Raw genomic sequence first — 12,883 nt, 5'->3', positions numbered from 1 at the left:
AGGAAAGTAGATGAAGTAACCCTGGAGTCAGATGCATTTTAGTGTTTTTTTTTTTTGTTTCCTTTGTTCGGTCCTGATTCGAGTTTGCACCCTCAATGTGGGATAAAGTTATTTCAATATTTGGGATCAATTTTGCACCATACACTATGTGTGTGTGTATGTAACAGGTCATAAACAGGCAGGAATGTTCCTATTGGAGGATTTCCAGGAAGCTCCAACCATCTGGTTAGCTCTCTGAGGTTTCCCCCCTTCATGCTACATTTACTGTATGTATGTGAGTGTGTGTGTGAGTGCATGTGGAATAGACCTTTAGTTAAGCAATGTTTCCTATTGACTCAACACTCCCACTTACACTCCCTCTCTTTCTTCTCTTTCTAATGCTAAACACTTGTTTTGCTAAAACCTCACTTGTTTGCCTGTATCACTTTTCAGCACGCAGGTCATTTGCATGGGTAACTATCGTGCATCAGACCACAGCGAGTACCTCCTTCTCCGCTCTCATCTCATTGGAATGCTCACCCAATCCAACACCCTTATTTTTTTTGCATGTTGCACTATTATCATTTGCATTAAAAGCAATAATTTATTTGCATCCAGCCAACATAGGAGGACGAGTGGATTTCTCCTCACCGCTCCCCTTTCCCTTCGCTCTCCTCTAAACCCACTCCCTCTCCAAATGCAACACTGCTCTTTCCTTTGGATAAAATATTTTCACTAGACCATAGACCATTTCTTCTCTCCTTTTCCTCTCGCTAATTCCCTCCTCTCCCTCTCTTGTCACTTCCATCTTCTTCCGTGCTTTCCTTTCCCCTGAACGCCTCTCCTCCTCCTCTGTTGTACTCCTCTACAATCCTTAAAGCATGGATCATAGGTTACTGCAATAGTAATCAAACAATCACAACCAGGTTTTTTGCCAGATTGCTGTTTAGAATGTTAAAGAAACCTATCAATTCACATATTATATCCTATGAATAATACTTAAAAGGTAAGGACTTATTGAATTATTATTTATTTAATTTATTATTTATTAATTATTTAACTTCATTTAAAATTACAAATTTTCATTGTGCACTTTTACATTATTACTGGTCAATACTAGAGCTGCAACAAACAATTACTTTCGTTATCAATTAATCTGCTGATTCATTTTTTCGATTAATCGATTAATAGTTTTGTCTATAAAATGTCAGAAAACAGAGAAAAATTCCTGTTATAATTTCTTAATGCTCGAAGAGACATCTGTTTTGACTGATTTTGTCCAAAATCCAAAGATATTCAGTTTATTATCACATATGATACAGAGACGCTTCAAATTCTCTCGTTTGAGAAGCTGCAACCACTCAATATTTGGTATATTTGCTTAAAAAATGACTAAAATGATTATTCAGTTACCAAAATAGTTGCAGATTAATTTTCTGTCCATCAACTGATTGATTAATGAACTAATTGTTGCAGCTCTATTCAATATAATCATATCTTTTGTCATTATATGTCAAATCAGTTGAAATAATCTCTTCCTTTAAGTTGCATTTAATAAAAAAAACTAATTTACCACATTATTACCACATAAAAATGATAAAAGTGTTTGTTCTAGCACTTTACAAGATGCCTGCATTGAGATAAATATTAAAAGTCAAGTGCTTTTAGTAATACTGCCTCAGTGGATTAAACGGATATATTGATGTCTTCTGCATCTTTGTGCATGTTTCTCCATTATTCAGCCTGACATACCTTAATATCTTTAAAAACTTTGGGATGTTGACTTTGATTTAAAAGTGTGTTTTTTCATGACGTAAGGACCAGTGGGTGTAGATACTTTATTTCGTTTATACAAGTTACTTCATTATGAGGTAGTTAGACACTAAAATCCCTCCCAGATCGAGGAGTGCTGCTCTCTATCTGATCCTGACGTCTGACCTCGCTGTGGAAAAGGCAGGAGAAAGGAGAATTTCCCTTCAGGGTTTGATAAATTACCGCTATAATATCATTTCTATACAGCTATATAACTTTAATGTCGTGACATCTGCGTTCAACAGTGCGGCCCAGTCCTTTTTTTTCCATTTCTCCATTTTCCTCTCTCTCTCTCTCTCCTGACTAACTAAACAGATGTGACATGAATACGCTTTAAAAAGTTGCAGTTGTGATTTTACAAATGTTTAATTAAAACAATGCGTGTAATGAAAATGTTTTGGTGTTCTAAAACATTTTCATTACACGCATCGCTTTAAGGGGCAAAAGTTGCCTGGTGAACTCGATGGCTCTGCTCAGCTGAGGCTCTGTGCCATTTGAAGCTGTTTTAATATGTAAAATAATTCCTTCACTCTCCCTCTGAAATCACTTTCAACAACTGCTGCAAACCGCTGGAGGAGGCGGAATCACAGGAGAGTTCCCTTTACCCACAACGCTGTAAACACGGCATACAAATGTGTGGTGAAACCACATCTACGCACACACACACAACACACACACACACACAATTATACAGTTACTGACACAGAGTATAAGCGCACATGAATGCACAAATTTACCAAAACTGTGTCATAGTGGGAGAAACACACACACACACACACGCGTACACACACACACTTGGTGCTGTGAACAGTTTCGAACACAACCTGCTTTATATTATATGAAGTCTTGGATCGGACCACACACAAATATTTAAAGTACACACAGGGCTGCGCGCACATGTACGGTTGTGAATGCGACTCGACACATAACAACATGTGTCCATTTTCCAACACCCACACAGAAATACACACATTCAAACATGGTGGCAAATACTGTAAACATATATTATGTGCTAATGTAAACACACACTAACTTGCTGACAGCACTTTGAACTTCCTAAATTTTGCCCAAAATATCCTCACGCACACACATTTAATATTCTATATTTATAAATGCACAAACAAAAGCCTCCTTTAAAATGTTCATTTATAAAAAAAATACTCTATACTTCTGGCAAAGAGCAGCAAAAATGGAAACACACACACACACATTGCCCTAGGTCACTTTTGGGGACATTACATAGACTTACATTCATTTCCTGGAGACTTACCCTAACCATAACCACTTCTTGCCCAACCCTTACCCTAACCTTAACCACTGATCCAAAAATCAGCATTTTCCCAATTGGGGACATGGCTTTTGTCCCCAATTGGACAAACCGTCCCCAATTAACTGGTCTGAAATGTATTCCCGAAAGTATACACACACACACACACGCACACGCACACACACACATAAACTTTAGTAAACCCCAAACTCTACAAAATAAAAACTTTTAAAGCTCCCTCATTAGCATGTGGCAGCTATTCAGGGACCCACATTAAGGTAATATTAATATTACATTTGGAGTCCTGTATAAATATTTGATCAGAAATGCTCGGGGGCCTCATGTATGTTTACTGCACATAGTTCACCCAACATTAACATCAAGGATTTCCTTTTAACCGTTTGGAATTCAGTATTTCCTTTGAAAATACAGGAAATATTGGTTTGGTTTATTAAGCCCATAAAAAAAACTATAAAACATAAAAAGGAAGAAATGATCAAAAACATAATAGTTAAGCCTTGCTCACTGTTAGTGCAGAAGAAAAACTTAAAGTAGAAGGGGGACATTTTTGAGGAGTTAAAGAAATACTTATTTTGTGGTTTGTTAAATGACTGTAGAACAATCCCCTCAGGTAGAGAAGAAAATAATAATAGAGTAAATAAGGAGGTAAGGCAACTTAGACTGCATATGAGCCTCAGTAACTGCCACACAGTGTGTTACAGGCAACAAGCTGTAAAAAAAAAAAAAAAAAAAAAAAAAAAAATACTGTGATACTACCGCAGTAAGTAAAATGTCTTTTTAAATTGCATCCATCCTTATGAAAATAAATCATATTTACAGGATATATCCACACTTCAGAACTAGCCATACAGCTAATTTGAAAGTGTTTAGATAATAGTAATAGTATAAGCATGTGACAGAGAGTTGGAGTTGATGTTGGCAGTGTCTTTGTTTAATATGGAGAACGGTGAAGTAACTAAATTAAATGCCGACGCTCCGTTCCTCAGCCTTATATTCATATTTTGATCTGAACTCTGGATTATATTGTAGATGAGTCAACAGCACAAGTCAGCTCAATGTCTCAATGCTGCCTTTTAACTGTATACATGAAATACATTCATGCAGTGAAATACAGTAGCGTTCCTTACATATGTCACTACAACAAAGCAGAGTATAATTAGATAAGACAGAATAATTTATAATGTGAGCGCTGCACTGAAGATTTGTACATTTTCTAAAAATATTTTCATTACTCTCAGTCTTTTAAATCGTGTGTTTGCAGGTATTTTAATTAGATAAATCTCAGCAGTCATCCCCACTAGTGTTGTCACCTATTAGCTGGCAAATTCCTTCTTGCATGTGTTTGTGTGTGTGTGTGGAAGATACACACACACACACACACACACACACACGCCAAAAAAATATGCATGGGTCTGTGATAGCGTGTGTGTGTGTTGTTGTCACCCATTAGCTGACAAATCCCTGCACCACCTTGATGCTCAGAGTCATACAGGACCTCAAAGGAATCTCACACACACACCAACACACACACACACACACACACACACACACACACACACACACACACACACACACATAAAGAGACGATGCAATTCCTTTTTAAACTACAGAAACATGGATGTCAGACTTTTGGCAGTGGATGAGGAGTTCCTTAGCTCAAGATCAAAACAACCAGAAAAAAGACAAGACGAGAAAAATAGAAAAAAAACAAAAACACAAAAAAGGACAGAAGAAAAAAGAAGTCTTCTGTCGCCTACCAGACAGAAAAGCAATACTAACTTTTTTCTTTTGTTTTTTTTTTTTTTTCTTTCTCTCTAGAGTTGAATCAAAAACACCAGAACAACAGTGATGAAAAAGCTGACAAGACGGCAGCGGGAACAGTGGCTGTACAAGTTAAAAAAGAAAGAATGAGCTGGCAGTGGGGGGAGACCTTTACAGCAGAGCAAAACACTCAGACCACCAGATTTATGCAGGAAACAGAAGGAAGAAGTGGTTATTATGTGGTCGATCACAATGTGGAGGTCAGAGAAATTTCAATATGACTGTGATATGTCTGTTAGAAATGACCAAATTCAGACATTTGGTTTTGCATGCTGAAATCTCATTACTGCCTCACCCCCTGAGTACAAATAGGAATATTTATAAGTGAAAAAACAAAGAAAAACAAGAGTTTGACTTTTTCAACCTTGGAATAAGGACAGTACTATGTGATCAAACTTAAAAGGAACAGTTGGGCATTTTATGGAAATGTGCTTATTTGCCTTCTTGCCAGGAGTTAGATGAGAAGGTCTATAAAACTCTCATATCTGTCCACCTGTCTGGTTAGCTTAACTTAGCATAAAGTTATGAGAACATGGGGAAACAACTAGCCTTGCTGTTAAAGCTAAAGCTCATAAGTAACACGTTACATATCATTTGTTTAAACCGTACAAAGACCGAAGTGTAAAAAAAAAAAACATATTGCAGTTGAACATGCAATTATGTGGCTTCTTGATCCCAACCTCATGATGACAACAACAGGATATAATGTGAGCTTTAGAGGTGCTTTCCCATGTTTCCAGTCTTCATGCTAAGCTAAGCTAACCGTCTCCTGGCTCCAGCTTCTCATTGAATAGACAGACATCAGTGTATTATCGATCATCTCATCTAATGCTCAGCAATAAAGTAAATCATGTCAAAACTACTCCTTTAAACTATTCAATAAAAGTTTAAAAATATTGTAAAGATTACAACATCTGGGTTGAACAGCAGGAAGTTCCAGGAACAATGTAAAAAAAAAAAAAAAAGTTCACTACAACTTGAGCTGAATCCCAGGCCATCTTGAGTGCTTAACAAAAGTAGTGACAGGAACAAAATATGGAATGATTTCACTAAAACAGCCACAAAGACAAAAAAACCCCAGCAGAAGTAAGAAGATCTCCGAGCAAAAGTTCACAGCTGTCCAAGTTAATAACGGCGATACATTGCTTGAACATTTTTCTTTTATTTGCTGTGGTAGCCTCAAATTTGAAACGATTAAACGTCATGCTACTATGAAAGTTCAAATGCTGGTATCATGAAGAGACTAGCGGGATGTTATAATGGTGGGTGAAAGAAGGAAACAATAATGTTTCCTCTTCAAAGAAGCAGCGATGTGACAGAGAGAGAGAGAGAGCAGAGTGAAAGTCAAGGTGTCTCCTTCAAAGACGAGAGAGACATGATGCGAATGATTAAAAAACAGAGTTTATGACAGAGTGAAGGAGATGAGGGTGTCTCTGTGCAAGGACAAGAGGTATGACAATGAAGGAGAGCTCGATGAGAATGAGAGAGACAGTGACAGAAGAGGAAAAAAAATAGGCGTGCGGTACTAACCTTGAGGCAAAACTGGGTAGAGCAGGAGACAGTGTTGCATAGTAAAGATGAAAGAAAGGGAAAGAGAGACAGAGAAGGACAGGGAAAGGTGAGAGGGGAGACAGGAGTTGAGCGCTAGGTTAGCCAGCTTGATCACTCTTCAAAGAACAGAAAAGGAGATGAGAGACAGAGGAAATGACAGTGAGACAGACAGAGAGACATAATTAACTATAGAGACTCTGCAGGCAGACACATAAACAGGGAGACAGGCATGACCAAGCAAACAGCGAGGCAGGCAGACAGTCACATAGACAGACAGGTTAAACGCAAGCAATCTTCTTTTCATTACAGTAATGAAGGTTACCTCACATGACCCCCTACAGACATTTAAGGGCAGACAAACAGACAAAACGAAAGTGAGCAATTCACCAATCAAAGCACGAGCTGAAAGCATGCTCACTATGCTTTATTTCTTCCTCGGCATATTTCGTTTCCCGCTGGGGACACTTGAAAAGTTTGTGGAATTGTGGAGAATTCTCCACCGAATGGCAGATGTAATTGCTAAGATATGAAGTTTGAAAAAAAATAAAATAAAATTACTTCCTGAATGGGTTGACCCCAAATAGTATTCCTCTCAAACCCTCCTCATATGTTCGGTTTAACTGGCAAAGCCCAAACTCAAGGGTGAGTTTATGCCTGGGAACGCACGCTAATGACAGCGTGCCAGAGACAAATTGTCCATTACAGAACAATATAACACGCAATAAACTTCTCTAATTTCCCATTACTCAGGTTTATACTCTACATCTCTCCAAGCCTCCTTCCTTTCCCTCTCTGTTTTCTTCCCTTTTCAGTCCTCTCTATCAGTTGTGTTTTCTATTTCCCTCTCCTCACCATGTTTGTACTTTTCTGTCTTTCTTTCTGTAAATCTCCACCCCTTTTTTCTTTTCTTTCACACTGTTTTTCTCCCTCCACCACCTCCTTCCTTTCGCTTTTCCTCTTTCTTTCCCTCACTCTGTTTTCCACTCTTCCGTCCAAATCCTTTATTTTGGCCATCAGGGCAGATTTTCAGCTCCATTTCCCCTCAGTGTGAAGTCACTCAGTCTGCTCCAATTACCATCCTAGTTACTGAAATAAATAACCCGGTACCATACAGCTGGATTTACACTAGAGGAGAAAGAAGAAGGGTTGATTTTTACCCTTGTTTAACCCACATCTGATCTTTTCATTAGTAATGTTCCCCCTGCTCACTCATATAGCCGAGGGTTAGCCTTGGTGCCAAGCTAAGAGTTGGCCACAGGCAATTGTATCGTCCACTGATGCTGTACCTGTTTGCTCGGGGCTCTTATAATTCACAGCATGGTTAGGTAGCCCTGGGATGTACTCAGTATTAGTACACTTTATGTTACAGGGTCAGTACTTGCGGCTTCCGAAACAGTCAATTTACTGACTATTACAATCTTAAACAGTGAATGTTTCGTCCTTCGTTAAAATCCGGGGAAGGTTTCCTCATTACTCTGCTTAACTTTTATACAGTAACAAATACTGACATCCGTGAACAATCAGTTGTTTGGTTTAAAATGATTTATGGTGCCTTGCCTGAAGTTCTTGAAGCGGGAGTAAGAAGAGGAAAATAAAAAATCGTACCAATTGACTGTTCTGACCGATTCTCCAGTCATAGCTTAGCAACTGTTACTAGGCGTGGAGGCCTGTAAAGTTTTGGGTTTCTCCACAAGAGTTTGGAGCGTGGCGTTTCTATGTTTTGGGGGTTTTTATGCCTTTCCAAATTCAAAACACGAGGAAAAAAGTGGAAGGAATTTATTAAACAGCGTGTTTACCTGCTCTCAGTCGTAACTCAAAGCCAAGGAGCATATGATTCATCAAGTAACAAGGTTTCAAATTCAGTAGTTTTTGCAGGGTTAGACACAACATTTAAAAAACAGTCCTGTTCGTAACTTGCCCTTCCACTGTGTAGTGTTGATCCACTGTGTGAAAGCTGGTCCTAAATACTATTAGACTTTTGAGTTAGCTGCCCTTTATTGGATTTGAGGAAGTTTACACTCCAGTAACTCCAGTCAAAGTCATTACCAGAGAAAGTGTTACATTTGCCAATCACATTGGTTAGTCCTCATCCTAAAAAACTTATCATGTAATGTTAAAAGAGAAAACATGTTTTGTTAAAATGTGGACAAGGATTTAGGCTATGCAGCCAAATAGAGTTATGTTCAAATGAAATAAGTCGGATCTTATGTTTTCCTTCCATCAAGTACTTACATATTTAAACCCCTTTTACGATATTCTTGTTTTAAAACAAGAGTTGGAAAGATTAAAAAGTCAGCAAGAGACACTTTTTCAACCAACTTATGGAGTTAACGTTAGCTTAATTAGCTAGCTAGCTACACCTTGCAAAATCTGCCAGTGACCATGCTTTGATCTACTTCTGTCTGATGTCAAGGACCCATTATTACAAAACCACCATTATCATTTTATGGGAAGGAAAGCTTGACAGACACAGTAACAGTAACTAAGGGAGGCGAGCTTAGCCAGCTGTCAATTCAGTCCTTTTCATGGCTGTGTTTTATCATGCTAATGCTTAACCACAGCCTTAGGTTAGACATGGATAGCTTCCCTCGTCATATATATAACAGCTAAATGAAAACGCTATGTGTGTGTTCACAGTATCACATATCCTTACACGCTCCAATATAACCCCTACATACTTACTTCAAAGTAATGTGTGTGGCAGTGTACAAAAGGAAAGTGACATTTCCTTATAAAAATCCACTTAATCTTAAATATTATAGGATACTGTTCTCAAATATTCTGTGTTAACCTTAAATCTGACACCGTTCCAGTTTTCAAGCAGCCCGCTATGGTCAGATATTAAATATCGCATGCAGAGAAGCCTTTATTTTATAGTAATCCACTGGGAGAATTGAAATTCTTTGAAATACTTAAATCTGATACTTAAATTTGATACCTTTCCAGTTTTCAAGCAGCCCGCTATGGTCAGATATTAAATATTGCACGCAGAGAAGCCTTTATTTTATTGTAATCCTCTGGGAGAATTAAAATTCTTTGAAATACATATAATGTAAGAACCTAAATCCTATATGTAAACCCACCTGCAGGTTTAAATTGTTATAAAGTTACATTACAATGTTGGCTACTGGCAGATTAAATAACACACACGCATAGACAGAGTTAAAACCCCCCAGTTTGAAGTCAGCAAGTGCTGAATTATTAATAGTCTAGTATTTCTATTGGCCAGACAGACACCGTGAGGAAATACTAAATCTCCCTAAAATCATTAACAACCATTAGTCTTACAGTCAAAGTGATAAACACGCAAACAGACAGTCCAAGGAAGAAACTGGAGAGAGGATTAAAGAGACAGAAAGAGAAACAGCAGACAGACAGCATATGATAGTGCAGAAATCAAAGCTGTCGAGAAGCATACAGACAGAGACAGACCAGTTTTCATAACCACAGACAGCTCTGACACGTCTGACCCTTGAAGATTTACTCTTAACTCTTGCTTCTCCGTTATTTAGGCAGGTCAACCAACTAAATGCAACCTCTTTGCACACTTCAAATTGTTTTTTTTATGTCATTTGTCTGTTGGCCATCAGATAAAGACCCTTGATCCTGTTTAAGAAGTAGTTTCAGGAAAAATAAAAACTTAATCTCCTGAGGCTCACTTTTTCTGTTGCCTTCTTCATACAGAAACACTATGAACAGACAGACAACAGACAGACAGAATGAAACAAACATTCAGGGAGACACACAGAGAGGCAGGCAGGCAGAGGCTGCAGGCATACAGGTAATCAGATACAGACAGAAAGGAAAGGGCAGATAGTAAGATTAAGACTAGCTAATGAGGTAGATATACAGTAGATAGACAGACAGCAAAGAGAGACAGACAGGTTGATCCAAAATTACAAAGACAGGTAAAAAAGTAGTTAGAAACAGACAAATCATTCCTGTTATCAAAAAGATTTTTTTTTTAAAAAAAACAGAGTGAACTGTCCAGACTCCTAATAAAAGAAAAAGAGTGAGTTAAACTCTGCAAGTCAAGCATCCTCGACTGAAAGTAAAACAAAAGTGAAGCTTGAAAACAGAGCCACTAAATGAAAGAGTTGCATCACTGACAGGAACAGAGGCTCAAAGAGTTTCAGGCTGTATAGCCGAGACTCTGGTGCCAAACTGTGCCCTCATTTTACAAACTTTTGGGAGCAGTTTTGCCTGTCACGCCACAGTATAACAGACGACAGAACTTCTGCTGCTGCCACAGATGTGTACCAGTACAACTCGCTCCAGTAACTGCACTTTAGCATTTTTTTTTTTCTTCTCAATCCAAGAAGAAGACCAAATATGTTGTACTTTAACAACATGAGTCAATGCTGCAACTCTTTTATGGTGATTATTAGTGAACATACTCAGCTTTGTCCCATGTGGAACAGGCTTGCGAACACGTGAAACATCTTGAAGTCACATTTATGTGTCTTGTTAGTTTCTTTTAATGTGACACGCTACAAGAAAAAAAAGGGGATTTTAGGGCTGCAATTAATGATTATTTTAATTAGCACCCAGCTTAATCTGACAATTAGTGATGGATCATTGAATTCTTTAGTCTATAAAATGTCCGAAAATGGTGAAACATGTCCATCATAATTTCCCAGAGCCCAAAGTGAGATACATAAATTACTTGTTTTATCTGACCAACAGTCCAAAATTCAAAGATATTCAGTTTATTATTGTATATGATAAAGAAAAGCAAAACATTCTCACATTTAAGAGGCTGAAAGCAGTAAATATTTGATATTTTTGCAAGAAAAATTCAGCCATTGTCAGTATTTTTTTGTCTATTGACTGATCAATAAATCGTCCAAGTTTCAGCTCTAAATAATTTTTTGTATTTCAGTGAATTATACCTTAAATGCCCACAGATCATTATGTCATCATTGAAGATGTAACACATAATGAATGACTGTATTAGTGAAACTATCTTGTGAATTTGACATGTCACATACTGTCAGACGACATTTTAATCTCAATGGAGTAACCTCTGATCATCTTAAATCACAATCTGCACCATGTGGCGATCAGAGGTTCAATTCCCAACTGGAACCGTTGAAGCAGATTTTTGCAATAAGGAAGTATTTCATTTCATTGAACCTTTCCACATGGGAGTAGTTGCTTTTATAAAGTGCTCTCATATCCCGTCCCATGACAAGCAAAGTGAGGTTTGTCGTGCAATGGTCTTAATTGACTGACAGGGACTCCAGCCACTCACGTGCCCAGGTAGTCCCACACCATCCCCCCCATTGGCTGCTGAGAGGCAGCGGGGGGAGGGACTTGTTTTCGCGACTGCTGAGAACGCCACAGATGAGAGGCAGAAGGATTTCTGGGGTGTGATGGATGCGCACGCACACACACGCACACACACGCACACACAGCAAACAATCATGAATGCACTCACACAGATACAGAATCACATGAATGTATACAGTTTTTATGCATACACACATGTGAATAAGGTATGATGACCAAAATAGGAAGAGACAAGGGATGACGGATGAAATAAAGCCAAAATAAAGAGAGAAAAGGGGAAGAAAGAAGGGAGAGGAAGAGGAGGGAAAAGTGGAAAACTACTGATTACCATAGACTCCAACAATATGTAGCCTGAAACTGAATGGAAAATGGACAACAAAGTGGAGTCTAATTTTACATTAAATGATTATTTCAACAAGTAAAGACAGTCACAGGTGTTTCCTACTGATTTAGATTAATAGAGGAAGGGAAGACATGCATGAATTTTTTTTTAGAAATTCTGTTTTCCTTTTCAACTAGAGTAAGGATTTTTCTTTTCAATTCAAAACATCCCCCTCTCTGTTCATGCATCTCATGTATCCTCCTCTCTCACCTCTCCAGTTCGTGGATCTTTTTCTCCTTGTCGTTCTTCTCATTCTCCATCTCCCTCAGGATCTCCAGAAGTCGTTCCACCTCGGATTGGGCCTTCCCAGCATCCTCTTTGTGCTGGGCCACTTCCTGCTCCAGGCAGGAGATGCGTTCGGAGAGTTCAGCGTTGGCCAAGGACTCCGTTGCTGCACTCTGAGCCTGGAACAGAAATTAATTATTATAAATAAACTGAGGGTTAGCTTCCAAAATGAGGTGACCACCATTTGATGGAAACGATAAGGTCTAACTAAAAAGCACGTGCCAATAACAATATGTGTGTTAAGGACGGGTTGGATGGATTTGATGAAACTGACACATGGCTTTTTAGACTGTTTAAGAGTATAACTGGCATGAAAAAGATAAACAAGATAAAATTACATTCAAATACCATCATTCTGAGACCAGCAAAAGGATTTATATGCTTTTGTACTGAATACAAGACACTCGAGATATTGCTTTTACAGTAGCACCTCAGGTCAAGTATGTACAGTGTTTGAGAAACAGTAAAGACAT

At 38.3% G+C, this 12,883-nt stretch overlaps 1 protein-coding gene across 10 annotated transcripts in view; it reads right to left on the bottom strand.

Annotated features, from left to right (window-relative positions):
- Window positions 1-12,883, bottom strand: part of LOC122974893 (ELKS/Rab6-interacting/CAST family member 1-like) — a 138,493-nt gene that overhangs the window by 71,577 nt on the left and 54,033 nt on the right. For 4 of the 10 annotated variants that reach the window (XM_044342957.1, XM_044342960.1, XM_044342958.1 and 1 more), the window contains 3 exons: window positions 12,336-12,529; window positions 11,706-11,816; window positions 6,431-6,442 (listed from right to left, as the gene is read on the bottom strand). In XM_044342957.1, the coding sequence (XP_044198892.1) occupies window positions 6,431-6,442; window positions 11,706-11,816; window positions 12,336-12,529 (317 nt within the window). The remainder of the gene's footprint in view (window positions 1-6,430; window positions 6,443-11,705; window positions 11,817-12,335; window positions 12,530-12,883) is intronic. The other 6 variants (XM_044342962.1, XM_044342964.1, XM_044342966.1 and 3 more) reach the window with 2 other exon arrangements.

Source organism: Thunnus albacares, chromosome 23, assembly GCF_914725855.1.
Source record: "Thunnus albacares chromosome 23, fThuAlb1.1, whole genome shotgun sequence".
Classification (NCBI taxonomy): Eukaryota; Metazoa; Chordata; class Actinopteri; order Scombriformes; family Scombridae; genus Thunnus; species Thunnus albacares.
This window is presented reverse-complemented; position numbering and strand designations above follow the sequence as displayed.